The 26417-nt window shown below is 52.4% G+C and overlaps 11 protein-coding genes across 11 annotated transcripts; 7 read left to right on the forward strand and 4 right to left on the reverse strand.

The window, feature by feature from the left end:
* Window positions 1-1445: 1445 nt before the first annotated feature.
* On the forward strand, window positions 1446-3717 carry AB675_3551 (Linoleate 10R-lipoxygenase; the record flags this gene model as incomplete). The annotated part of the gene is made up of 6 exons (XM_018143611.1): window positions 1446-1766; window positions 1819-2023; window positions 2089-2202; window positions 2255-2328; window positions 2349-3018; window positions 3062-3717. The coding sequence occupies 6 exons, from the start codon at window positions 1446-1448 to the stop codon at window positions 3715-3717; spliced, it is 2040 nt and encodes a 679-aa protein (XP_017999808.1).
* An 89-nt stretch (window positions 3718-3806) lies between these two features.
* AB675_3552 (Linoleate 10R-lipoxygenase) lies at window positions 3807-5076 on the forward strand (the record flags this gene model as incomplete). Its single annotated transcript, XM_018143612.1, has 4 exons — window positions 3807-3937; window positions 3987-4401; window positions 4448-4911; window positions 4965-5076. The coding sequence occupies 4 exons, from the start codon at window positions 3807-3809 to the stop codon at window positions 5074-5076; spliced, it is 1122 nt and encodes a 373-aa protein (XP_017999524.1).
* A 1847-nt stretch (window positions 5077-6923) lies between these two features.
* On the reverse strand, window positions 6924-8501 carry AB675_3553 (putative nitro HBN1; the record flags this gene model as incomplete). The annotated part of the gene is made up of 2 exons (XM_018143613.1): window positions 6924-7262; window positions 7908-8501. 2 exons carry the CDS (start codon window positions 8499-8501, stop codon window positions 6924-6926), a joined length of 933 nt encoding a protein of 310 aa, XP_017999734.1.
* Window positions 8502-9115: 614 nt separating this feature from the next.
* Window positions 9116-10555, forward strand: AB675_3554 (putative MFS-type transporter; the record flags this gene model as incomplete). Its single annotated transcript, XM_018143614.1, has 1 exon — window positions 9116-10555. The coding sequence occupies one exon, from the start codon at window positions 9116-9118 to the stop codon at window positions 10553-10555; it is 1440 nt and encodes a 479-aa protein (XP_017999778.1).
* Window positions 10556-11194: 639 nt separating this feature from the next.
* Window positions 11195-11956, forward strand: AB675_3555 (uncharacterized protein; the record flags this gene model as incomplete). Its single annotated transcript, XM_018143615.1, has 1 exon — window positions 11195-11956. The coding sequence occupies one exon, from the start codon at window positions 11195-11197 to the stop codon at window positions 11954-11956; it is 762 nt and encodes a 253-aa protein (XP_017999644.1).
* Window positions 11957-12769: 813 nt separating this feature from the next.
* On the reverse strand, window positions 12770-14494 carry AB675_3556 (Pisatin demethylase; the record flags this gene model as incomplete). Its single annotated transcript, XM_018143616.1, has 5 exons — window positions 12770-13367; window positions 13412-13675; window positions 13741-13754; window positions 13842-14304; window positions 14376-14494. 5 exons carry the CDS (start codon window positions 14492-14494, stop codon window positions 12770-12772), a joined length of 1458 nt encoding a protein of 485 aa, XP_017999696.1.
* A 435-nt stretch (window positions 14495-14929) lies between these two features.
* AB675_3557 (NADPH-dependent 1-acyldihydroxyacetone phosphate) lies at window positions 14930-15772 on the reverse strand (the record flags this gene model as incomplete). Its single annotated transcript, XM_018143617.1, has 1 exon — window positions 14930-15772. The coding sequence occupies one exon, from the start codon at window positions 15770-15772 to the stop codon at window positions 14930-14932; it is 843 nt and encodes a 280-aa protein (XP_017999562.1).
* A 1085-nt stretch (window positions 15773-16857) lies between these two features.
* AB675_3558 (N-substituted formamide deformylase) lies at window positions 16858-18533 on the forward strand (the record flags this gene model as incomplete). Its single annotated transcript, XM_018143618.1, has 2 exons — window positions 16858-17986; window positions 18034-18533. The coding sequence occupies 2 exons, from the start codon at window positions 16858-16860 to the stop codon at window positions 18531-18533; spliced, it is 1629 nt and encodes a 542-aa protein (XP_017999563.1).
* Window positions 18534-20282: 1749 nt separating this feature from the next.
* AB675_3559 (uncharacterized protein) lies at window positions 20283-20907 on the forward strand (the record flags this gene model as incomplete). The annotated part of the gene is made up of 2 exons (XM_018143619.1): window positions 20283-20659; window positions 20706-20907. 2 exons carry the CDS (start codon window positions 20283-20285, stop codon window positions 20905-20907), a joined length of 579 nt encoding a protein of 192 aa, XP_017999809.1.
* Window positions 20908-21209: 302 nt separating this feature from the next.
* AB675_3560 (uncharacterized protein) lies at window positions 21210-21965 on the reverse strand (the record flags this gene model as incomplete). Its single annotated transcript, XM_018143621.1, has 1 exon — window positions 21210-21965. The coding sequence occupies one exon, from the start codon at window positions 21963-21965 to the stop codon at window positions 21210-21212; it is 756 nt and encodes a 251-aa protein (XP_017999539.1).
* A 1560-nt stretch (window positions 21966-23525) lies between these two features.
* Window positions 23526-25844, forward strand: AB675_3561 (Catalase-2; the record flags this gene model as incomplete). The annotated part of the gene is made up of 5 exons (XM_018143622.1): window positions 23526-23594; window positions 23637-24035; window positions 24077-24732; window positions 24774-24878; window positions 24920-25844. The coding sequence occupies 5 exons, from the start codon at window positions 23526-23528 to the stop codon at window positions 25842-25844; spliced, it is 2154 nt and encodes a 717-aa protein (XP_017999492.1).
* Between the last annotated feature and the right edge of the window lie 573 nt (window positions 25845-26417).

The raw sequence follows: 26417 nt of genomic DNA on the forward strand, positions 1-26417 counted from the left end.
GGTGTTTCATGATTGCTGGAAAGAGGATTCACGACGCTAGAGATCTGAGGGGTCTTTGGATGTTCATTGTCGGTGTTGGGTGGACGATGTATGAAGGAGCTCATGTCACAGCGAATCTACTAGGTATCTTGGCGGGCGAGGATCTCATAGCGATGGCGTTCTTTTCTGATGCTCTAGACTTTGTGGGTGGGACGGTTTGATAGAATCGACGTGTTGACGATGAGCACCCTTCGTGCAGTTCGAGGTGTTACGTGCCAACGTTGGCGAATAATTGGATCCCACCGTGATCGCTACAACATGTCCCTTGAGTTTGTAGCTTGTTGCATCTCAGTTGAATCGCTATCCGTGGACACGGGTTTTGGGGCAAAACTGTCGGCCGTATTCCTCGAGTCTCTTTCTCTTAGTGGCTGGTTGCGCTTGCACTACCAGTGTATGATCATTGTTTGCAAGAAGAGTGTTCGTGTTGATATTCGAGCTGAGGCTTACGAGTCCAGGTCGATTCTGGCTCTAGTGACCACCTAGCACTTGATGTGGTTGCAAAGATTGTTATAGCTGTCGAAGTAGTAGTATATCCGAAGGACAGCAGAAAAGCGGACTCCGCAACTTTAGACATGTCGATCCTACCATTCCGAACCTCGCTTGTGCAGTTCAACATCTGTTGGCAGGAGTGCAAAGTCAACGGACAATCACCTAGACCAAGTCCCTGCACGAAGAGGCTTTTTTAATAAATTAATCGCCTCCTCTCGGCAGCGCGGCCGTGGTCAACGACCCACAAGTGATTGGAGACACATGTTGAACGGTTGAGGACCGCAGAGTTTATCAGGTCCTAGACCTCGGCCTCCAGTCCTGGCTGCACAGACGTTTGACAATAGGTGAATGTCAGGAAACGAGCATGGGGCGGAATGACTGAGTAGATAGCTTTCGCGCTTTGATTTGAATAGCCCCATATGCTAATGCATGCCGCCTGTGGTTAGCGAACCCTGCGCTACGTGAAAGTTAACTTCTGTAGACCACGAGGCGGGAATGAGCATGTCCGCGCGTCCAAGCTAATAATCGCGTGCCATCAGAGTACGTATTGACAGTTTCCCTCCACCCAATCCATGTGTGGCGCGGTCCAGAAGTCGCGATCGTCCCAAGTCAGGCAAGGCATCGACGCTTTCAGCTGCGTACAAATGGTGTAGGTCTGGCACACCGAAGGCTCAAACCTTGGAATGCCGGAACGATGTCACGAATGTCGGGCATTTCCCAAGGTTCTCGAGAGCGCAATCCGCCTCTCACCTCAACGATATGCGACGGACTTACAGTCGATTCGCTATCTATGGCTATCACTTGAGGGATTGACCTCCTAGAAGTCCATTGTCATCTGTTCAAGCTTGCAAGACGTCTCTTGAGTGTTCACTTTACGTCTTGGACGACCGCTGAGCGATAATATTCACAACGGCAAAATGAACGGTGCCAGCAATCAAGCCGACGTCAATGGGGCGGCAAACATAGCTGCGAGCAATACGGAGTCAGGTCATTACGACGTTGCTGCTGTCAAGGGGATTTTCTCGCAGTTCGCCAGCCTAATACATGCAGCCCAGCGTCCGCTGCCCACTCAGACTGGGAACGGATCGTACATTAGCCATGAGGAGCCCACTGGTCTGCTCGGTGATCTGGGCAGTATTGGATGGCAGGAGGTCAAAGACATTACCCAAATCTTGGAGGCGGCAGCGTCTGGCAAGCCTATGGACGATCGAAAATACACCATGGAAAAGGTCATACAAGTACGTATAGGAGCGGTCAGCAAGTCCTACGCACACGATTTATATGTTTTAGGTGACTGCCGCGCTGCCAGAAAAGTCTAGGGCCCGTGAAACCCTTGTTAACAAGTTTGTCCACACTCTTTGGACGGACTTGGAGCATCCACCACTCTCTTTCCTAGGAGATAAGTTCAAATACCGCTCTGGAGATGGATCGAACAACAACTACCTGTATCCTCAACTGGGAGCCGCCTATACGCCGTATGCTCGATCTGTCAACCGTGAGTCCCTTTCCGAGCCATGGATAATAAATAACCTGTAGAAGCTATTACTATGACTCCTGGAGCGCCGCCCGATCCATTTCTTCTCTTCGATGCGTTGATGGCTCGTCAGGAATTCACGCCACACCCCAGCGGAGTGTCATCGTTGTTTTTCGCATTTGCCTCTCTTGTAATCCACGGTACGCTCAAACGATGTAATGACGTACTCTAGAATGTGCTGACCGAGCAAAGACTGCTTCCAGACGGACCATAACGACTTCAGCATATCGAGAACGTCCAGTTATGTTGATCTCTCTACCTATACGGTGATACGCAAACCGAACAGGACCACATCAGGCTCTTCAAAGACGGCAAAATCAAGCCGGATTGCTTCTCCGAAGAGCGCTTGCTTGCTTTCCCGCCGGCTGCGGGTGTGATATTGATCATGTTCAACAGATTCCATAACTACGTTGTCGAACAGCTAGCTGTGATCAACGAAAAGGGACGCTTTACGAAACCCTCCGACCGACTGTCTGGCCCCAGTGCCGATCAAGCGTGGAAGAAGTATGACAATGACCTTTTTCAGACAGGCCGTCTCGTCACATGTGGTCTGTGGGTCAATATAATTCTCAAGGACTACGTGAGAACAATTCTCAACCTCAATAAAACGAATCTGACGTGGACGTTGGATCCTCGTGATGGCTTGACCAGGGAAAATGGATACGGAGCAACTGGAAATCAAGTCTCGGCCGAGTTTGCACTGTGCTACCGATGGCATAGTGTCATTGGGCAGGCTGATGAGGTCTGGATCGAAAAGGTTTATCAACAGCTGTTCCACAAAAGAGCCGAGGAGGTCGACCTTCGGGAACTGATGATTGGGCTGTCGACATTCGACAATGATTTACCCAGTGATCCGATGGAGCGATCCTTTGCGGGTCTCAAGCGCGGGGCCGATGGCAAATTCAACGACGACGAGCTGGCGAAAATCATGACTGGTGGGGCCGAACAGATGGCCGGTAAGTACAACCGTTCACACGAATTCGACGCTGATGGTGAAAGGTGCATTTGGTGCCCGCAACACTCCTAAAGTAATGCGCGCTATCTCTGCTCTAGCTATCAAACAAGCTCGTGCCTGGAACTTGTGCACACTAAATGAGTTTCGAGCCCACTTTGGCTTAAAGAAGTGCGAGACATTCGAAGAAATCAATTCTGATCCTGAGGTGGCACAACAGCTACGGAATTTGTACGAACATCCTGACTATGTCGAGCTATATCCTGGCATCATGGTCGAGGAGGCAAAGACGCCGATGGTCCCGGGAGTCGGAATTGCCCCAAATCATACGCTCGCTCGTGCCATTCTGGCCGACGCTATAGCCCTTATCAGGGGAGACCGGTTCTACACGGTCGACTATAACGCCAAGAACTTGACCAACTGGGGCTTTCAAGAGGCATCTTCAGACATCAGCATCAATCAGGGTTGTGTGTTCTACAAATTGATGCTCAGAGCATTCCCCAACAACTTCCATCCGGACAGTATCTACGCCCACTATCCATTCACCGTTCCAGAGGAAAATGTGAGAGTGATGAAAGATCTTGGTCGTTTTGATGATTACAATTTCGACAAACCTGTGACTGGGACTCATCGTGTTCTCCTCACCTCATATGCGAACTCAAAGTACCTGCTTGAACATGATCAAGACTTCAAGGTCATGTGAACAAGGGCCTCGGAGCTGTTTTAGGCAATGCCGGAGAACGTTTCTGCCTCGGTGGTGATACTGCTTTCCACAAAAAGCAGCGTGAAACGATGGACATGCAGTTGCATCGCGATAAGTGGCAGATTCATGTCAAGCACTTTTACGAGTACATCACCACTAGGCTGCTCCACGAAAAGACTGTGAGGATTGCGGGCATCAATCAAGTCGATATCACAAGGGAGTAAGTTCAGATGGCCATTGAGTTGTGATGTCGTGCTGACTTGAGCCAGCATTGGAAATTTAGCTCACGTGCACTTTGCTGCAAACATGTTCAGCCTGCCCTTAAAGACCGCTGAAACCCCGAAAGGGGTTTTCACAGAGCACGAGCTTTGGATGGCCGCGGCCGTCATCTTCGCCAGCGTCTTCCATGATTTCGAACCAACAAAATCACATCCGCTAAGAAAAGTAGCACGCAAGCTCGCGCAGGCATTGGGCGGATTGATCGAAATGAATGTCAAGACTGTAATCGGAACGAGCTTTGCTTCCAAGCTCATCGACAGTTATCGCGAAAGCGACAATCCATTGGCAGCCTACGGCATCCACATGATTCGCGCGTTGACCGAGACTGGTATGTCGGCTCATGAGCTTGCATTCTCGCAGATCTTGCCGACAGCGGCTGCCATGATCCCGATTCAGGGCCAAGTAGTAAGTACACAAGCGCATGGATTGCACAAAGGCTGACCAGGACAAGTTCACCCAGTTGCTAGACTTCTATCTCGGACCTGGTGATCAACATCTCCCTGACATCCAGAAATGGGCTGCGTTAGACACTGCTGAGGCTGACGACAAACTCCTCCATTATGTGCAAGAAGGCATCCGCCTGAACAGCACATTCGGTATGTATCGACATGCCAATGTTGAACACACGTTTGAGGAATACGGAAGGCAGATTCACGTCAAACCGGGCGACAATGTCTTCTGCAGCTTCGTCGACGCTGCCCGTGATGCCTCAGTCTTCCCAAACCCGGACGTCGTTGATTTGGACCGCCCCATGGACAGTTATCTCCACTACGGCATGGGTCCCCATACATGCCTGGGCAAAGGCATGTCGCAGATCGCTCTGACGGCTATGTTGCGTGTCGTCGGAAAGCTTCCTGGCTTAAGGAGAGCGCCCGGGCCGCAGGGTGAATTGAAGAAACTGCCGCGTCCTGGAGGGTGAGTGGCCCCTGATTGCTTTTGGCTTGGGATTTGGCTAACACCTTCACAAGATTCTATGTCTACATGCGTGAGGCCCAGGACTCCGTGTTCCCTTTCCCTACTACTATGAAGGTTCACTTTGATGGTTCCGTTCCAGAAATGCCGACGACGGCTAAGGAGTAGGTAATGCCTCGGGTAAATAAGACGAGCTTGAAAGGGTGGAAACGGAAGCATGACGTTAGCGTTGTACGAGAGTGCGCTTGCAGATTCCGCAGGAACGCGTCTACATCCTTAGGCATTCAATTCACAAGCATACACAGCTTTCATAATCACCACTGCGCAATGAACAGATGAGCCCAAATTGCTTACAGCCTCGCCTGCTCCATAGCCTTCTTCGAACCCGTCCAATGCTCCTTATCCGGAAACCTTCTCGTCAACCTCTCCAGCTTCTCAATCTGCATGACTAACTTCTCCTGGGTCATCCTGTTGAAATAGTAAGCTTTAAAAGTATTCAATATCATACTGATCGCTTTCCTTACTGCGGGATGCTGTCAAGCTATTGACTGTAGAATAGTTCACTATATAGCTTTAACCAAAAACTTGGGGGTTACCTTGAGTGGAACACTGAGAGTATTAGACTATAGTATATTGCTCTGTATAAGTGAGTAGCGGAAACTTATCCAGGGTCTAGGCTCCCTTACTATCAATACATTTACTAAGCTACTACTGAATCGCGTGAATTAACGTCCTATAAAAATAGTCCACACTTAGGAGTATCTTCTGACAGTGAAAGATTTTAGTGAAAACACCCTGGGCTATCAGCTAGTTTGTTATACTATCTTTCTTTATATATTATTGAGGAAGGGGCTGCTCCAAGGTAGAGAGTAAATAATAGTGACTTGGAGTAACAGAGGTAATATAAGAAGGGGAAGGAGAAAGATAGGGATATTTAGAAAGTCCGTAGAACTAGGTCTCTAAACGGTGTGACCAGGAGGGCGACACAATAGGAATCTATAGTCGTGCTATCTTTAGAACATCCCCTTTTGTGATTACGTATGATGGAGTGTGTCGCAGGCCTGGGAGCGACATATAATGGTGTGATAGATAGACGAGGGTAAGTGCAGGGTGAGTGGAAGGTGAGTCAACAGTGATGCAAGGGTGTGCCGACATTTAAGGCGGCGCCGGGAAGGTGAGCGCCCACGTGAGCCCGACGTAGATTTTACCCGTACTTAGATGCCAAGCAAGCAGTCGCACCACGAAGTTGGCTCAATCGCTGGTCGCGAGTTGCTAGCTGCTATCAGTGTGCTAAGAGATAGTGCTCGGGTCAGGGTTTTTGCCAGGCAGGATCAGTGGTGGTATCTATGCTAGGGGTTAGGTCGGAGTGCTCCGGGACGGCTGCTGCTTGAACCGCTATACAAGCAGTTGTGATGCAGAGCAGAGTCACTGTTGCGGCGCGATGAGCGCGGTTTGGCGGAGACTAAGAATCGCAACACAGAGGAAACGGGCTGGATGGGCTGTACACCAACAACATCTGGGAGTGCAAGGAGAAGCGTCAATAGGAAGCAAATTGATTCAGAGGGATTATATTGTCCAATGTCCTCTCCGTCAAAGGTCATGGCGCCATCCACGTATCTGATCTAGCCACTGCGGGCGACTGGTGCGAAATATGCAACACCTTCTGATAAAACGCCGTCTCAAGCTCAAAGTAAAGCTGACATAATCCAAATTCTGAAGTCATGCCGATCTATCGGGTATCGTATGTGTCTATGGCGTTGTTGAACTCCTGTGTTCCTTGCAGCGTATGCTCCTGTGTTTGTGCCCTTGCTCATGGTCATGCTCGCGTTCGTGTGAAGATTGGGGTTGGCCGTTGGCTGAGTCGTGATCGACTGACGAAATTAGGTGAAGTTATGGCATGCCGGCGGACGTGGTGCAGCCGACTAGCACGCGGTCAGATACTGAGTATCTCACTCGAGCGATTATGGCGAGCGCTAAAGGCCGAGCGGCTTTGTACCGAATCAAGTGAGCATCGCTCAAGCCTTGATGGGCACGCTCGCCCGCGGCAGGCTGAGCAGAGGAGTGCTGGCGCCTTTTGGGATGTAGTGGAAGACTTGAGGTTCCTTGGGCCAGTAGTAAACGGCGGCGAAAGGTGCGGCGGCTGTGGCTATGGCAGGCACGGTGGCCTTTGTGATTGCGAGGAGAGACATGGCGAGGTATTTGTTTGTGTGGTGCGTAGAAAGGGTTGCGAAGGGGTGGCGGGTGAATGTTGGGACGTGTGTGATTGATGGAGGATTCTTGTGTTTATGTGGTAGATAGAGAACTGCGTTTGCTTTGAACGAAAGTCGATAGCTGCTCAAATAAAAAGGGATGAGCTCGAGACGAGGTGAAGGCGGTCAGTCAGCCAAAAGGCGCATGGAATTCTCGAACGCGTCTTCAAGTTGCAACGGTGCCACAGTTGTGGAGAGTGAAGGCTTGATTAGTGTCAGATTTCAGAGATTTCTCAAAGATAAACAACCCAATGCAGCAAAACACGCAGAGCACGGGGTCCAAGGAACTTGGAAAAAGTGGAAAACAGCGCAAATCTTTTGAAATCTCGGTCTAACCTTATCTTTGCCGCAAGGATCAGATTGCTTGAAGGAGGACTAGTCAGGTACTATCTTTGTGCAGACCAGCCAAATTTAGCGGATGGCCGGTGGTCGTCCGTCGGTGAGTGAGATCCGTGCTCCGCTTCGATGCAAGAAGGTTTCTCCGGTGCCGTGGTCCGTGCAGATTCGGCGAAGTTCTGGAAGTTGCGGAAAATACAGCTCTTTTCGACAGGCTCACTGAACAGCATGTCTGCGACGCAGGGAACATTCAGAGATACTGCGCATCAAGCGATCAGATATCCAACTTGTCCCAACACGCCTCGCATACGGACAGCCTCAACGTGAGCTCCGCAGACTTGTGCTACTCCGAAGTTCGCTGCTTTCATCTCAGATCTTTGCTCCAAAATGCTGTACTCTCTGGCACAGCGGCACCTTCTGCTCCTTCTCACCAGGGTCACTTCCAGCCTTTAACGCACCAAATACCATCTGCGCCCTCAAGTTCCACGTCTCGGGAACCCGCCACGTCTTGCGCACTTCATCATCAATCAGAGGATTGTAATGTTGCAGGTTTGCTCCCATACCCAAAGCCTCCAGTGCGGTCCACAGGTAGTATTGATGCATCCCATTACTCTGATGTATCCATTCGTCTGTTTTGTCCTTATAGATGTCCGGAGCGCTGTTTCGCATCTTCTCCGCGACTTCCAGATCGTCCCAGAACAAGATCGTACCATACGCGCCTGCGAAGCCTGCAATTCTATCTTTCGTTCCGCTGTTCCACCTCTCTTCCCCGATCTTGGCGAGGAGGGCATTAGCTGTGATTGACCATAACTTCTTGTGGTCATTGTCGAAGAGGATGGTCAAGCGTGCTGCTTGATTGTTAAATGCAGATGGGACGTCGACAATGGCTGCTTCAGCGAGCGAGATGATGGTCTTGTCCGCGACGGTGCTCCGGTTCTCGAGGTCGCGGTATGTCCGCCGCTTGTGGGTTGCTTCGCCGAAGCTGAGAGGTACGAGTGAGTTTGGCATGGTCTTCTGTGAGATGCTGGATGGAATGTATATCTGTCTTGTACTTGCGAGACAACTCCGGCATAGAGCACGCAGAGAGAACATCTTATATCTGTGGATTGGCGATTCGACTGATGTCATACAGGTAGTACTTGCTGACAAGTGCAGAAGAATGACCAGGACGAATATCGGAACATATCTTAGATACAGCGATAAGTCGAGGCATCCGAATACTCAGACTACGTACGATGAAATGGCCGAATGGAGCTGTGCCTTGGCCGAATCCGGTATGCACGAGTCCCGAAGGAGTAATGTACATGAAGGTTTGGGTGCATCTCCTTCAGGTTAGAGACGTGGTTCCGGATGACATTCATTCATACGTTCTTGTTTATCACCACGAACATTATCATATCAAGGAAAAGAGGCAGGTATGGCCATATTGCACACGTCGTCACGTCACTCCAGCCGCTACAGACGGATCATGCTGGGATATATAGTATGCCGTTGAGCTCGACATGGCTTTTCACCACGCCATCAATCCTGGTTCCTTTAGCGCCAGGTAGAGGACTGCTCGCTCTGCACACACGTCTCACGCCAAACTCATCTCTGCCAGAAGCAACAAAGTCGATTCGAAGATGCCGGCAGATGAGCATCTCTCCTGTGATGAAAATGGATACCTGGATTTTGGTCCCAACGACCCCAGCAACCCGAAGAACTACTCATTCGCCCGGAAATGCTACATCACCGCGGTTTCCATTGCCCTCGTCATGAACGCCACGTTCGCATCGTCAGCTCCCACAGGTGCTTTGTCGGGCATCAGCAAAGAGTTCCACGTTTCAACGGAGGCAGCAGGCCTCGTTACCACAATGTTTCTGCTCGGATACTGCGCAGGGCCGTTGCTCTGGGCGCCGCTGTCAGAGTTCTTCGGTCGCCGCTGGATCTCCCTTGGAGCCTTTACACTATACCTCGCTTTCGGCTTTCTCTGCGCGTTCACACCGAATTTCGGTGGACTCATAGTCGGCCGAGTTCTGACCGGCACAGCTTGTAGCGCTGCTCTGACGAACGCGCCGGGCATTATTGCTGACATATGGGGACCTGTTGCTCGAGGAAATGCAATGATATTGTTCTCGGTCGCGACCTTTGTGGGACCAGCGCTTGGACCTGTTGTCAGTGGATTCTTGCAGTTGACGGAAACATGGCGGTGGACATTTTACGTCTTATTGTGGATGGCAGGCGCCACAGAAGTGTTCCTCCTCACGCTTCCGGAGACCTTCGCGACAAAGGTCCTGCATGACAAGGCCAGACGGCTGCGAAAAGCAGGAAGAGAACACATCAAGTCCTCCGCAGACGACCAATATTTCAAGACCATCTTCAGCATAGCGCTTACCAGACCCTGGATCCTGCTATTCGACCCGATCAACTTGTTTGTCGCTCTGTACTATGCTGTGGTGTACACATTACTCTACATGCTGTTCGAAATCTACCCGATCGTCTTTCAAAAAAAGCGTGGCTGGAATGCCGGTGTCGGAGGGCTGCCTCTGATCGGTGTTGTCATCGGCGCCTGCATTGGTGGTCTCGCACTATTTGTCAAGACTCAGCGCAATCCAAAGAAAGACTCCTACCGCGAGCCGGTTCCCGAAGATCGTCTGCCTGGCTCCATGGTTGGGAGTGTTCTTTTCGCCGTGTCAATCTTCTGGTTCTCCTGGACAGCAGAGTACAACTCGATCCACTGGATCGTACCAACCATTGCTGGAGCTGTGCTTGCGATGTCGATACTCCTCATATTCGTCACTTTCATCAATTATATCGTGGACTCCTACCTGGAATACGCTGCTTCCGCCGTGGCAGCGAACACTGTTGTGCGATCAGCTTGTGCTGCGGCTTCGCCTCTATTCACGCCATCTATGTTCAGAGCTCTTGGTGTTGGAGGAGCAGGATCATTGGTCGGTGGCGTTGCGATTCTTCTCATGCCAATGCCCTTCGTTTTCTATCGATATGGCCCTGCCATTAGGGCACGGTCGAGATATGCGAGAACAGATCAGGCGGAGAAGAGCAAAGGCGAGGACATTGCATAGTTTAACACTTGTTGGAGTGACTAAAAGTTGCTTTGTAGTAGATAGTGACCGTCTTGTGGAAGCAACGATCGATAAGTTTTGCAACTGCATGTTGTAAGAATTGAGAAGTCGAAATTGTGCCGAAACTCTATATCTGCCTACCTTATTGTTCCGGATCAACGTCATGATCAAATGACGATAACCACGACGCGTTGATTTATGAAGCCTCTTTGCGCAAGGCACGCAGAGCAGACATCATGTTTCACGCATCAGATGTTCCACAAGTTCTCTGCTGCCACATCGCGATCGCAAGCTTTCGAAATACATCCCGTCGCTGAAGCCTCAAGGCAACGCCGAATCAGGCTCAAGGACGACGCGTCCAGCTCCAAATCATGGCGCGGCAAGACTGCTCGCGCTTGCGATCGATGTCGCATACAGCGTGTCAGGTGCAATGAGCGGAGGCCTTGCGATCAATGTGTGGGAGCTAGAACAAATTGTACCTCATATAGTGGGCATCAACGCCACACACGAAGTCCGAAACACGCAACGCCTATCACAAGTGTCGGCCAATCACCGCGAATTGTAGCCTATGAGCCCGGAGGAGGTTGTAGTACTACGGGACCGATAGATCGCGCTCCACAGCTGCAAGGCCTTGCGAGAATGGTGTCCACGCAGCTACATACGCCTCCTCCAGATGAAAGCCTTCCTCGCCAGCTCCCACATCCTGCTCTGCCTTCCGGCAAGTACAGCATCGTGTGCTCAGAGCTGCCACAGTTCGCACGGACGCTGTACCTACAAGTCTTTTGGGACTCATGTCATCCCTCTGTCCCAACTTTCAGCGAGCGCCGATTCCGTGAGCTCAGCCAGCTCCCGGCTTCTACAATCCTGGATGAGTACACGTCTGAAACTTGTCTCGTCGATGCCATGCTCGCGTTAGGTACTCAGCATTGCGTTTCGACCGGTCTCTTCGATCGCACGTTGGGCCTTCGCAAGTTGGCATCCGCTCAAAGCAAAGCAGATCCTCTGCTGGAAGTGGACTGGCCAGGTTTCGAGTACTGGCACCGGGCTCGAGATCATATCAGAGCCACGGAAGATCTTGGCATGATAGGTGCTCAAGCTCTTGCTCTCATGATCTTCTATCTCATTCGTGGCGGCGCTGTCCGTGACGCGTACAACTTGCTCGGGATTGCCGTCCGCAAGGCATATATGTCAAGCCTGCATCGATTACAGGATGTGGAGGAAAGTGGCAGAGACGATCTGCGATTGTTCTGGACGACGACTTTCGCGATGGATGTCCGATGCTCGCTTCAGCTCGACATGCCTCAAGCCATAGGCGCGACCCTGGTCCGACCGCTTCTTCTGGGTCGCGACAGCCTCAGATTCTTCAGGACGGACAAATGGCGAGCCACACTCTCCGCTTGATGGAGATGATTGGCCTCTTGACATCTACGACAGAAGGAGCGGACTTGCTGCCCAAATATGGTTGCGGTGAACAGAGGCAAACCCGGGGAGAAGACCCCTGTGGCTTTGTTGCCGCTGTTGAGAAGCTCGAGATATGGCGGAGACATGTCGACAGGAGCAGAAGCATTCGTGAAGACCAAGCTACAAACCAAGCGTATCAACGCGACGATCCGCGGTGGCGACAGAGGCAAGATATATTGCTTGACCTCTCTTATCACGACATGTATTTGATTACTGGTCGCCGGCCCAGTGAACGGTTGAGCACTACGAGCAACAATGAGAATCTCCGGGCCAGGTCCAATGGGCAGCACACAATAGATGTATACGCCCATGCGCGTAAGCTCATCAGTTCAGTGCACGCCGCCTGTACAGCGTCTGACATCTTGTACGGGTGGACCGAGGTTCTCATCCCTCTCTGGAATGCGATTGTCACGTTGTCGTCCAGTCACACTGACAACTCGGCCCTGAACACGGAGCAGAGTCGGTCGCAATCCTTGAATGAAGCATTGGAGGTCTTCATGCTGTTCTCCGCCAACAGCAAGTCGGCCATGCTTGCGGCGAATTCAATCCAAGTCTTTCTTGCGACGTCGAATGTCGAAAGCCGTACGCTCGAAACGATCGGCTCGGATACTGTCAATGATAGCTTTCTCGCCGATCCGGAGATCGTTTCCCTAGATTCGTATGCGATCTGCTAGATCACAGCTTCCTTGCCTTTCTTGTTACAGTATGTTGCACGGTCTGCGTGGGACATGTCAATGTTCTGCATACTGGTTACTATCTGGCTCGCTTCTCAAGGTACACTTCAAGTCCTTCCTGAACGACGAAGAAAGTCGAGTGATACTCGAGTGGCCTCCCCGGATGAACCAGCTTGATGTCGAACTCCCGCAATATTTGAATCAGAGTCTTGTTCATCTCGAAAAGCGCCAAATTCCGGCCAATACAAAGATGGCTGCCACCACCGAATTGGTACATGTGGCTGTTCATCAGTTTCGCATCACCTTCAAACCACCTCTCCGGCCGATATGTCTCGACGTCTTCTCCGAACACGTCCTTCGCACGGTGCAGTACCCAGCCGTTGACTGCGACTTCCGTTCCGCCAGGATAGAATTGTCCGTCGATCTTGGCGCCCTCGGGTGGAATCACGCGGTAGATCCCGAGACCGACGGCAGGGCGAATACGCATAGCTTCCTTCAGACAGGCTTGGAACCACTCCAGCTTCATCGCTTCCGGGTATTGAATTATCTCGGAAAGCTCGCCGGCAGCTTGGGCGTCGTCAATCTCTTTCTGGAGCTTTTTGTACACGGCGGGATTGTTGAGTACGCAGTAGAAGAACGACTGCATCGTCGAGGCGGTCGAATCTGATCCGGCGAAGCTATGGCTGTCAGCGTTGTCACAGTCAAAGCAGGACCGACTTACATTGCGCCATGAGCGATACTAAACACGTCGTTGATACTGAATTTGTCCTTGTTGCCCTCATGGTTTCGAAGAAGCTCCGCCAACAGATCGATGCCGGTGGAGTCATATGTTCCATCGGCTTGCTTTCGCTTTTCGAGCTCCTCAACTGCGATTCGAGTCATCGTTGTGGGCTCTGGCTTCCAGAACGGAAGGTATGGACGGATTGGATTGTTGCGAAACAAAATGTCGAATTCTGGTATCTGTCCGACGATTCCGTCGTACCACCTATGATTTGCCTGGTCAGTCTCTGCTATGCTTGGACAAAGGGTTTCGGAGATGGAACTACTGACTGGACATCGTCTATCTATTGCACTTGTTAGTAAGACCGAACATAAATCGAGAAGGACCGGGAGATCGATGCCTCATCCGGCTCAGACTGAGGTATACGTACATTCTTGATCGACCCTTCGACATCAACTTCTTGCTCCAGAAAGCCGAACCGTCTCGAGAACGCGACCTCACCGAGGACATCGAACGCAAAGTAATGCAGCAGGTTCCCGAGATTGCAATTCTGCTTCCCGCCTGCATACTTTGTCAAATTGCCCATCAATGTCATTATCGTGGCCTCAATCTGCGGGTTCCGCTTCGACATCTGCGCCAACGAGTACGGCGTCACAGCAAACCGCTTCATCTGAGCATGCTTCCATTCTCGGACTTCAGTGAAGATATCTGGCGCGTGTTTGGGTGGGAACACTGAATAAAACCATGTCTTGTGGAAGCCCTTGCCCACGGCGAAGATATCTTTGGCTGCATTCGGTGATGCGAAGGAGACTTCGTTGGGCGCTGTTCGTACGACTGGGCCGTATTTCTGGTGGAGCGCGATATGGTCTAGCTCGGTGTGACCATTGTATGTGCTCCAGACTTTCCAGAAGCGCGAGATCGAGCAAGTGCCGGTCCGGGAATGTGTTTGAGAGGTGATGCATACTTCTTCAGTAGAGCGCGAACGATTACAGCACCGAAGAGTGCAAACACGAAGTTTGCCTTGATGAAGACGAGCGCGACTGCGACGAGCGACTTGTCTGACTCTTGACCGATGACGACCATTTTGGATGTATTGAGTAGCGAATCGAGCAGCGACGTAAGTGCCAGGCAGAGCGCGTTCTCCTACATATTTACCGTCGCTGCCCCGCGTCATCGGATAACACCCACTTCATGCACTGGAAAGCTGGAGCCGTGAAGCTTACCGAATTCGGCATTCCCTTTGTCCCCATTGGCTTTGCAGGTTTCTCCCCACATTCAGCTTTGTGGGACAGTTCCCGATCCCACCTTGGAGTCCAGATCGTGTGGAAGGAAAACGTGGGGCAGAACTTGGAATGGCGCGAATCTTTATGCATTTGCGATTTGTTCATAAGCGGGCTACCGAAGGCGCATCGGGTAACGGTCTGCGCGATGACTTGATCCATACGGCGGTTTTCGATCCTATGGCGTCCTGATCATTTGTTCGGCCACAGTACCTTGGATGTCTAGCAAACCTCAGCTCTACTTCTGCTTCCCAGCAAGGTCGCGCCTGACGAGGCTCATCTGCGCGATCTGCCGCCAAACATAATCGGTGGCCCACCAAGGCAAGTGTTGCATTATATGCACAACAGAAGCGCCCTTCCCTAGCCACAGCGTCTTGCTCGGGGCGGGCTTCATCACTCCTTTGACGACCTGCTCGGCATATTTGTCTGCGGCACCAAGAAGGTGAGTGTCGTCAGCTACAGATCGCATCGCCTTCTCGACCGGGACTCTCGCTGGATAGTAAATTGAGCTCTCTTTGACCTTGGCTGGCGCCATATGGGTTTGTGCGAAATTCGACGCTGTGGATGCGGTTTTGAGATCGATTACGCGGACGCCGAAAGGCTCGAGTTCAAGACGAGCAGTGTCGCTGAACATTGCTGTTGCCGCCTTCGAAGCGTTATAAGCCGAGCCAAATGGCATATTGCCTGCAGAGACGACGGACGTGTTATTAACGACTATACCTTTCGATTCGAGCAGGAGCGGTAAGAATGCTTGCGTCACTGCGACGTACGACCAGGTGTTCAGATCGAAGAGTTCCTTGGCTTTGGCGATGTCTATGTCCGCATATGGAGTTGAGTAGCCGCCGCCAGCGTTGTTGAAGAGGATGTCGAGTTGCGGTATCGCCGAGACACAGGCGGCGATCGAGGCGCTGTCCAGAACGTCGAGTATTTTGGTCTCGATTCCGGCCTCTTCCATCTTCGTCAGCTTCTGGGGATTCCGTGCTGTCGCATACACTTTCAGCCCAGCTTTGTGGAAGGCCAGCGCCAGGGCGGACCCTAGACTGCCGTCTGAGCAGCCGGTGAGCAGGACTGTGCGCGTCATGTTGACTCGCAGCGTGCGTCAACGACAGAGAGTACGTGTGAACCCCGAAATTTGCCAGGCGTCATGAGGGAGGAAGAGACCTCAAGTACTTTCGCGACGCAACTACACCTCGCAACATCGGTAGGCAATCCATCCGGTTGGTGTCCATTCTATCGGCGACCACGATGTTTGGAACTATTTCAAGAAAGGCGATTGGCGCTTCCGTATGGGCAATCAACGTGACCCACCTGTAAGTCCTGCCTTATTTCCGGGGCTGCACTTTCCCACCAGCGGCCGAAACGCGCAACTCTCCCGTCGCTCGCTTCGGGTCTACCGCCCGCGTGCAAGCACAATCACAACTTGGCTCCTGACATGAGTCTCATCAGAAAATGAATGCCTCGTATAAGTGTGTCAGCAGCATTCGAAAGAATTGTTCGTCGGGTACCGGGCGCGGGGCTCTTGGCGTCGGATCAGGTCGATCTCTGGGCTGCTGCAGGCAATCAGTTGGATATTACGATGGCTCTGCTTCGGGGCTCTCTTCGCACTGCCTTTCGGACATCAAGTCGGATGAGTTGATTGAGCCCTGAGCTCTCGAGGTAGGCGCCGCTGCGCTCCTGCTGGAGTATGCACTGGCGCGTTGGTGACGACGCCGCACCTGCTCAAGCGTCTCTTGGCCTCAAGGAACGGTCGGCTCATTGATGCCGCTCGTTCGCTGCGGAAGCAGACTCATTTCAATCCTGTGCGATGAACCTCACAAGAGCTATGGAGCGCGCCGAACAGGCAGAGCGGACACGATATCACATAAGCTCTCGCATTTTGGGTACAGCTTATGGTGGTCGACACCGCTAAGATCCGGTGTTCTACAGCGTGTAATCTTGACCAAGCGATTCGAGATCTTGTCCTCCAAAGTGTCCGGAATAGGCAACTCACAACATGTCGTTGCGATGCTCATAAAGATGGTTGCGGCTGAGTGTCGTCTCGGCGGCCTGGTCCCCGAGACTCAGAGCATATATACCCTCTGGAAAATCGCTGATGCTTGCCTGGCAGAGACCAAATTCGTCTTTATCACCAATCGACCTGGAGCTGCAACATAGCACACCCTCAGAATGCCACCAAAAGCCGTCGCATACCATTCCGGCAACGTCTACACCGTGTCCAGTAGCCAGCCGCATGCGGAGGCATTCATCGTTGGAGAAGATGGCTCCTTTCTCACAATCGGAAGCGATGCGGAAGTTCTGGCAATCGCTCAACGTGATGGTTTGGCAACATACAACCTAGATGGAGCCTTTGTGATGCCAGGCATACACGACGCGCACGTACACCTGCTCTGGGCCGGGATGATCAGTCTCTCAAGTCGGTCTCTGGGAATGGGCGTCACGAGTCACGATCTGCCAGAAAAGCTGAAGTCTTGTAGTTGTCACTGTACAGGGGCCTATGGAGACTGGATAGTGGGAGACACGCTTGCAATCGAGGAATTTGACCGTGAACATCTGGACAAAATCTACCCCGACACGCCCGTCGCCGTTCGCGGTGCAGTCGGTCACTCTATGCTAATGAACACCGCTGCAATGAAGAAAGCTGGCTACGATGAGAACGAGCCAGATCAATCTGCGCACCTATACATGCGTCGTCCGGACGGAACACTTACAGGCGAAGTGGCAGAGAACGCACAAGAGAAGGTGTTCTTTAGCATGCCGAGACCGGATCCGGAGCATGTCAAGCGTGCGGTCATGACATCAGTACGAAAGCTGCATGAATGTGGAGTGACGAGCGTGCAGGAGGCCTCTGCATCTAAGACGGAATTGATTGCGTTACAGCAGCTGGACAATGCTGCTCTGCTGAAGATGAACGTCGCAGCACATATCGCGGTCCGGCCTACGTGGTTGCACGGCGAGCAGGAGGACATTATCGCAGATACACTCGAGAAGGCCGAGACATACCGGACGCCGCATGTCGCTACGAATTTTGCGAAATTTATACTGGACGGCGTTCCGATTTCGCCCATCATGACGCAGGCGGGGTTGACAAGCGACGGAGAGGTTGTCAAGTGCAAAATCCTTGCGCCGGACTTTCTGGAGTTAGCGAGACCTCTGGATCGAAAGGGTATGACGATCAAGTCGCATGCGACTGGCGTGGGGAGCGTTCGATTTTGCCTCGACCGGTACGAACAGTTGAGGAGGGAGAATCCGAACGGACCACGACATGAAGTTGCACACTGCAATGCTGTTCGTGATGGTGAGTGACACTCTCCCTATGGCACTGAGTGCGAGCTGACAAAGCAGATGACCGTTCTCGTTTCCGCCGGCTCGACGTTACCGCCGAGATGTCGCCAGCCAATCTCTTCGCTGTCCAGAATATCGCCATTCCGGATGGCCTCGCCGACTGGAACTTTGCCAACATGCTCGATGTCGGTGCGCATGTCACGATCGGCACCGATCTGTACGATCAACCCGATGCGGACCTCTTTGGACCCTGTATGACGGTCATGGAGAGTGTGTTGAAGAGCAAGATGGTTCGAGCGGAGAGCGAGCAGGAGAGGAAGAGGGAGGCTGCCGGGTTGATACTGAGGATGCTGACATTGAGTGGTGCAGAGGCTGTGGGCAGGGAGGCCTTCGTGGGTAGCATTGAGGTCGGAAAGTGGGCGAACTTTGTTGTGGTGAGTAAGGATCTAGCAAAGGGTGAGTTCGAGGGAGCGAGGGTGATGCAGACTTGGTTTGAGGGGGGATGTGTGTTCAGACGGGACACGCAGAATGCGAGGGAGGATGCAGAAGCGAGTGCATAGTTCGACGATGTGTTGAATGCGGCAAACATCGGCCTCGCCGTCGTCCGATCGCCGCGGAGGTATCTGATTTTCGATGCGCTGACCTCGGGCGAACTCGTGTGGGCCTCCTGGAGTACGACCTCAGAACGCAACAACCGCGCCAACGAGACGATTCTACAATGACGACAGACAAGCTCAACAGTGATGGCACAGGTGTTCTTTCAACTATCCCTAGCCTTGGCAGAGGGCTTTCTCATGCACGACGATGTCTTAGCTAATGGCCATGCCACGCGAGAAACGACTTGAGTCAGCATATGATCGACGGCGCATTGTCCCCTGTTGGCTTAGCTAAACGAAGTCAGCAAGGCAAGTGTCATGCCCAAGGCAGATGGAAGGTCTGAGCAAATATTGGAGCGAAACTCGCACGATTGGCGGTTGCACATGCCGTATGTCACTACGGCACGTATGACAACAAGCAATTGGTAGCGGTACATGGTGACTAAACAAGGCAGTAGATCTGATTTTTGGACCCGGATCACAGAGCAGCGGGGATTGAAACGTGGTGCAATAGATCTGCCGCCATTTGCACTGCCCAAATCCGGCATAGTACAGATGCCCATCCTAGTCAACGTATTGTGGCGCAGATCATCGCGAGTAGCGAACTATCAAGCGTCTCGTATCTGCAGCAAGCATGTCGGGTTCCTGGCTGTTTCGAGTAGCTGCCGGGAGCACATTTCGACAACATGCAGTGAACTATTTCGATCTATGATCTGCAAACGGCGACATTCGTCTGGACGTGAGGCTTGATGAGCCAACCACGTTTTTCGCAGGGTGCTCAGTCATTCAGCACTTCCTTGGTAACTGTAGACATTCGCCGACGGAGAGCTTCTGAGATCAAGTCGACTTATGATGATCGATTGATGGTCGGGATCTGCTTGACTTTAAACACGGGTGATATCTGCTTGGCTCATGGGCCAAGAATGAAGCACAGCCCAAATCGAGTCATCTCTGGTGACAAGTGCCCAGTTGAAGCTTGACAACAAAGCTCGGGAGAACTTCTGAAAGCAGCATCACGCAACGATGGTACTTGCTCGCTAACTACGCAATGACCAACCCCCTGGTCCGTTGGTCGGTGTAGAGAATGTCTTTAGCGGAGAATGTCTCTCTGCATTGGAGCAGTACCAGCCGTGGCGGGACCTTGTCGTTCTCGAAGACTTCCCTAGCAGGCAGCAGAAGGCGTCCAAACCTTGTCAGAAATGGGCAGGCGTACTCCTCAAACGAGGCACCGAAATATGACTAAAGAGATCTTAGGCTGCCTGTTTCCTCGATTTCGGTCTGATTCTAAACGCAGGCGTCTGATTCGTTCGAATCTGATATTCGCAAGCATCCCTCCGCGCTTGGCATTTCTTAACTGCCCAATAGGACAAGAGCGCCTCAAAAAGTCACCGAAAGGAGTTTGTACAGGCTATACATACTACGATGCTTGTATGAGATCACGGGCCGCGGAATGCGGGCATCGTTGAGAGGCATGAATAACAGATATCAATCGAGATTCGCACATGTAGGCTCGCCAAGAGGTATGACTGATGAATTGACTAATATTGGCAAATACAGGGCAACAGAGGAGCACGAAGACGGCCGTAGTATATATGACGAAGCTTCTGTTGACATGATAGATGCAAGGCGCTATAAGATACACGCAGAACGGTTGATCTTGGATGCGATCCCAACAGACCATCTCACCAAAACCGATCCACACGAAAAATCCAGATGGCCAGTTCCAGCCAGGACCCAGATCTAACAATGTTGGAGGATGCTCGGTACTGGCATGCCTCAACTGCTTCTTATATGACGGATCTACTTGCCGACCAAAGCGATCTCGTCCTCGACCCTGCGCATCACCTTGACCCGCTCGATGAGGAAGCGTTCTCGATGTTTACACACGGCTTTGACGATCACATTTTTGACACCTCGATAGACATGGCACCACATGCTCAAGCGTTGCCGCCCCATCTGTCCAGAAACTCCAGTACTGATTCAAGTTATTCGGAAAGCGATCCGCCTGAGAGTCCCGCCACAGGTGGTCGTAAGTCAAAGGTTGAGCCAACGGAGCGGAGGGCGAAGCGGAGAGAGCAGAATCGCGCATCGTAGGTCAATCATCTGCCTCAGTTCTAAATCTGACGACAAGTACAGACAGCAAGCTTATCGTGATCGGCAACGAAAGCTGGTCACCGACCTGGAGACCAAGATCGGTGAGCTCGCCCAGAAGTCGACGAGTCTGGGTGGCGAGAACGAGATGTTGAAGCGACGATTGGAACGCATGATGATCGAGAATCAGACGCTGAAGTTGACGTGTGGCATCGCGAATCGGCGTGCGTATGTTCAGCGGCGATGATGGTCTGACGTCAGGAGATAATGGACGTCGCATGCAGAATAGGTACGTTCTGACAACGATACAGCGACAGAAGGATGGACTGACACCTCACGCAGTCGCGTGGAGCTTGAAGAGCTTCCATGCCTCCACTTTCCTCTCACAAGTCCGATCTGAATCAGTGATCGATCATTCAAAGTGGCTGTGGATGGACCGAATGCAGACAAAGGTCGCCTTTTGTGATGTTCGCGTGATAGAGACACGGACCACCCCGATGACAGAGGCACAGACAATCGATACGCGTTGCCGAGCACTTCGCAGCCTGTTCACATCTTCTGCGAGCTGGCTCGTGGCCTCCGGATGTTCACCTTCAGCCGAACGGACAGGGACCGCCTGGGAGCATCCGCCGCCTTGTTTGGCATTCTGAGCGACGAGTGTCTGCTCATCGGGCGCACTGCCGGATGCTGCTGGAAGACCACATCATCATCACCGTCAGGCATGCTGGGGATCGGCTTTCGATAGACGATAGCTGGCAGCTGGTCGAGCATCTCCGAAATCACGTCTCTTCGAGAGAAATCGAACGCCGACGATGGCTTCAGTGACTCGGGCTCAATAACGGTCTTTTGAGAAGCTCTTTGGTACTTTCGCTTCGGTATTGTATACGCTGGCGGCGAGCTTGGCTCTGTCCACAGTGACGGACTTGACTCCAAGGAAGCCGGAGTGACGGGAGGCCATGTACTGCCGTCCGAGTCTGAAAGCGGCGACGATGGTTCTGACGCGTCGTCCTCTGAGTAGTGACTGTTCGCTGATGCTTTGTGGACGAAAAGTGGTCGAGGCTCTCTCAGGAAGCTGTCGGTCTCCGTTCGCGAGAGATCGGTTGTGGACGTGGAATAAGTATATGGCCAGAAGCACTGCATTTCCTCGATAAGATCATCAATCTGACCGAACGTTGGCGCTCGTAGCGCTTTGGGCCGATCCAGTGGCAGCAAATAGTTGCTGTACGGCCCACGGAGACCACCACAGTACTCCTTGTGAGGAGCCACTGTGTCTATCGCGATAGACGGTATCGTCGATGTAGCCATTGCTGGTGAGCTGGCTTCGCTGCCTGGCAGATTGTTGAAGGAGGGCCGCGAGATGACTGACGCCTCCGCTGGCATATATCAGTGGAAGGCGATATGGCTACATCTCGTGCGCTTAGAGCTGCCGGCATGTACAGTGATAACAAGTACTTCGTCATTCAATGCCTAAACTTCGTGCCTCCGTGCCTGGCTCGTCAAAGGTTGCCTTCACAGACCTCGACAAGACCAAGTTGGGAAGAGATCGACACTGGGCCGTGCCTTTTCCAGCTGTCAGGAGAAAAGCCACGGCTTCCGTTCTGTTTCCTATTCGCTGTTTGTTCGACGCCGCTTGCGTTCTCATGCCTAAGCTTTCAATGGCTGATCACAATCGGGCTTAAGCTTTCCTAAGCTTCGACGCGTAGTTGGGGATTCGGCGGTAGAGATCGGCAGCATGGTTGAGAAGGCCATGAGCTTTGTCACAACGGGTCTTTGGGAGGGACGGCTGCACGTGGTCAACTATGGCATCCTTTGTACTTACTGATACATAGACTGGCAGGTTCAGGGGATGTTTAGATTCCCAGCAAATCTCCGCACTGGATCCCATCCCACCAAGGCGGGCCCCATTACGAATCGGCAGGCCACTGCGAACATGTTGTCTTCTGTTCTCGCGACATTCCGGACTAGGCCCTCTGCCGCCAGTCTTCTGCGAGCCATCTGAACGACTGGAGTTTTCAAAGATGATATACCTACCTTAAGGATATGGCCGGCAGCCGCATCGCCAAACCGATGACGTAGGAATTGACAAGTCCGTCACTGCCACCGACGAACATGCATGATCTTGTAAACAATAGACATGACCTGAGCCCACAGCGTACGCCGGAGCTGGATATTTCGACGATCTCTGAGCTGACAAAGCGAGCCTGGAATCGAGCGGGCGGACAGGTACAGTAACATTAGTCACGACTTGAACCTCACGACTGGGTGCGATTCCATAATCTCTTGGCGAGAACTTGTCAAATTTGACTTCTTCATCAACGCCTCTTTCCTTCATCAATCGGGTCCTCCGCTATACACCTCGACATCAAACCCAGGCGGCGCAAGGAATCTGACGCGTCTCACGACTCCCACTGCGTTCTAGACGTCAGGCTTGGTCGGAGCTGCGCCACAGCTGCCGCCGTTCACACGTTGCGCCTGCGCGATCATCCTAGCTGCTTTTCCCGGCTATGGAGACACCGGACGCAGCCTGGCACGAGTGGCTCCAGAGCACAGAGAGTTCGATCGATTGCTTGGGTGATCCCCGAGGCTGGATGATGTGATGGTTCATAGTGAACGCCTTGAGCAGCAAATGCCCAAACCGGCTCAGGAAGGGCTCCTCGTCCAATGATCGCAGTAACGAAGGCCCCTGTCAGTTGCAGCAATCCACCAACGTGGATTTGGCCCACCTATTGATGCTTGATTACGCGAATGGATTGAAGAATGAAAACCATCGGAGTCGTGATGGAGCTGTCGTGGTGCAGGTAATGCGGCGACATATAATGCGTCGTCAACGTACGACGAGACTGCTGGAGTGCAGCAACTTCCAAGATGAAGCTCGTACTTGCAGTCGTGGGCGCTCTGGCCATTGTCACAGCCCAAAATACATCTGATACGAAGGTGGGTCTCGCCGATCAAGAGTCTCGTGTCTGATCATTGCAGCTCTCGCAACTCGAGCAAGCGACCGTCGACACGAACGGACAGATCGAGACTGACAGCGTTGGAGTCCTCGTTAACACATCAGCCTCTCTCCGAGCCGGTCCACGTGGACTCAACCTACTCGAAGATACCGCGGTACGCAAGAAAATCATCCATTTCGATCGTGAGCGAGTGCCAGAACGCGTTGTCCACGCACTCGGTACCGGGGCATACGGACAGTTCGAAAGCTATGGAGATTGGTCAAATCTCACATCTGCATGCTGGCTCCACGCAGGTGCCGTGAGTGAGGTCTTCACAAGGTTCTCTGTGGTAGTTGCCAGCGTCGGCGGGAGTCAGAGCAATCGTGATACGCATGGGTTTGCTACGAAGATATACAGCGAGTGTGGGAACCAGGATCTTGTGGTAAGGAGGTCTTCCCGAGCTGATTCTTCTAACATGTCTAGGGCAATCATCTGTCTTCCTTTTTCATAAACGACGGCGCTCAGTTCCCGGATCTCATTCACGCCGTTAAGGCCGAACCAAACACAGGCTTTCCGACTGGCGGTACAGCACATACCACAGCATACGATTTCTTCACGCAGCATCCAGAGAGCGCGTTTCAGCTGACAAATGTGCTGAGTGATCTGGGGATCCCGCGCGATGTCCGACATATCCAAGGCAATGGTGTTCACACATTCCGGTTCATCACATCGACAGGTCAAAGCACTCTGGTCAAGTGGTTTTGGCTGCCGGTACTTGGCCTGCGATCCCTCGTGTACGACGAAGCGCAGATCCTCGTTGGGAAGAATGGCAACTTCCCGCGTATTGACCTCTACAATAACATCGAGGCCGGCAACTACCCGGAGTGGGAATTTGCAGTCCAAATGTTCCCCGATGACGGGTCTTACATGTACCAGGGATACGACTTGCTCACTCCGACTGTGATTGTTCCATTTGAGGTAGTCGAGCCGGTGAAGTTAGGCAAGCTCACTCTGAACAGGAATTATCAAAACTTCTTCGCAGAGCCGGAGGCCATTAGTTTTGCTCCGTCGAATGTGGTTGATGGCTTCACTTTCGTGCCGGATCCTCTGTTGCAGTGGCGGTTGATGTCATATGATGAGTATGTGGCGCCTTCTTGTAGGGAAAAGCTGACTGTCGCAGCACGAGCACTCATCGGCACAACTCTCCGAACGGGTATCTCTTGCCTATCAATAAGCCGATTGTTCCGATCAACAACAATTATCGCAATGGATACATGCAGCCACAGTGAGTGCTCCAGCTGGCGTCTAGCCTAGCTAACGATGCAGAATCTTCGTCGGTCAGTCGGACTCGACACCGAACTCGATCGGCGGTGTCGTTGCTGCGTCTCCGAATGCTAGCTACTCCTACGGCAGTCCCTCGGTGGATGGCATTGCCGGCCGCTATCAGCCGTACGTGGACATTCAATATCTGCAAGCGCGACAGTTCTGGAATTCCATGGACGTCTACGCGCAGCAGCATACTGTTGATGGATATGTGTTCGAACTCGGCAATGTCGCCAACAAAACGGTGGTGCAGACTTTTGTGGACAGCTATCTAAATCCGATCGACAATTGTCTGGCGCGTCGTGTGGCGTATGGTATTGGAGCGACTATGCCGGCGCTGAGTCCGACCAACGGAAGCGCAACATATCCGTCGCTCTACCGGCTGAATGAGCAGAGCATGCAGAACAAGAGCAATGCTGGGCTGACTGTTGCGGTGGTTGCGAATGATACGATGTTCTCTGAGGAGGACCTCAGTGCTATGATGCCCCTGCTGGAAGCGCAGCAGGTCAGTCTGGCAATTGTTGGGCCGAGGATTGGTATGTTGGCGACGGGTGTGAATGCGACGGCAAGCTATATAACCGCCAGCAGTGTGTTCTATGATGCTGTATTTGTTGGGTCGTCGATCAATGCGACTGGAGTGGGATTGGCTGGCGATGCGATGGAGTTTATCAAGCAAGCGTACGGGCATGGGAAGGCAGTCGGCGTGTTCGGCGGCAGTGGCAACCTGACAGATGCGGTGGGTGTAGTCGGGATGGCTGGAAATGAGTTTGTGGGTGGGATGGGCAGCAGTGCTGCGAATGGCACGTTGGGAGTCTACATGGGTGGACCGGGCGAGGTCACTGAACAGGTGCTGGCTGCGTTGAGTGGACCTGTGAGGTTTTTTGGAAGGTTCCAGGTTGACGATCTTGGTGTTATTTGTGGAATGTGAGAGGTCGGCCCATTTGGCTAGGCCATGGCTTATGAGAGACGGCGAGGCTTGCGGCCGAGAGCTGATTTGGCACGCTACGATATGGGCTCGACTACCAATATAAGTTTAAGGAGCCTGTCCTAATACAACGGTTACACCGTTGCCCCATTTTCTAGGTCATAGGCAGAATAATTCTATTATGACAACTCATGCCGCGCTATCGTACACTTGTCGGCATGCAGGCCAAAAATCGGTCTCGGACTGTTTTGCAGACGCATGGCGTTGGAGTACGCGGCTTCCGGGATCCGGAGTTGGCTTTGAGTTTGTCGGGCTTGGCGAACCCGGCCACAAACATATCATCAGAGCTCTGACGCGCTTTGGATACCATCGACAGCCCAATCGACGCCCTTCTGACGCGCGAAGGCGCACATCGCTATCGTCAGAGTGCTTCAGCGCAGACCTGCTTGTTGCTGCAGACTCATGAACGCGTCAGGATGAGGCGCGGGGTGCACCGTCATCACTCTGCAGGCGAGTAGACCGGCGGCTCCCGCATCGTCTCTTTCATTACATGTTCTGACATTTACACCGTCCGAG

The sequence above is a fragment of the Cyphellophora attinorum genome (assembly GCF_001299255.1).
Source record: "Cyphellophora attinorum strain CBS 131958 chromosome Unknown Contig14, whole genome shotgun sequence".
Taxonomy (NCBI): domain Eukaryota; kingdom Fungi; phylum Ascomycota; class Eurotiomycetes; order Chaetothyriales; family Cyphellophoraceae; genus Cyphellophora; species Cyphellophora attinorum.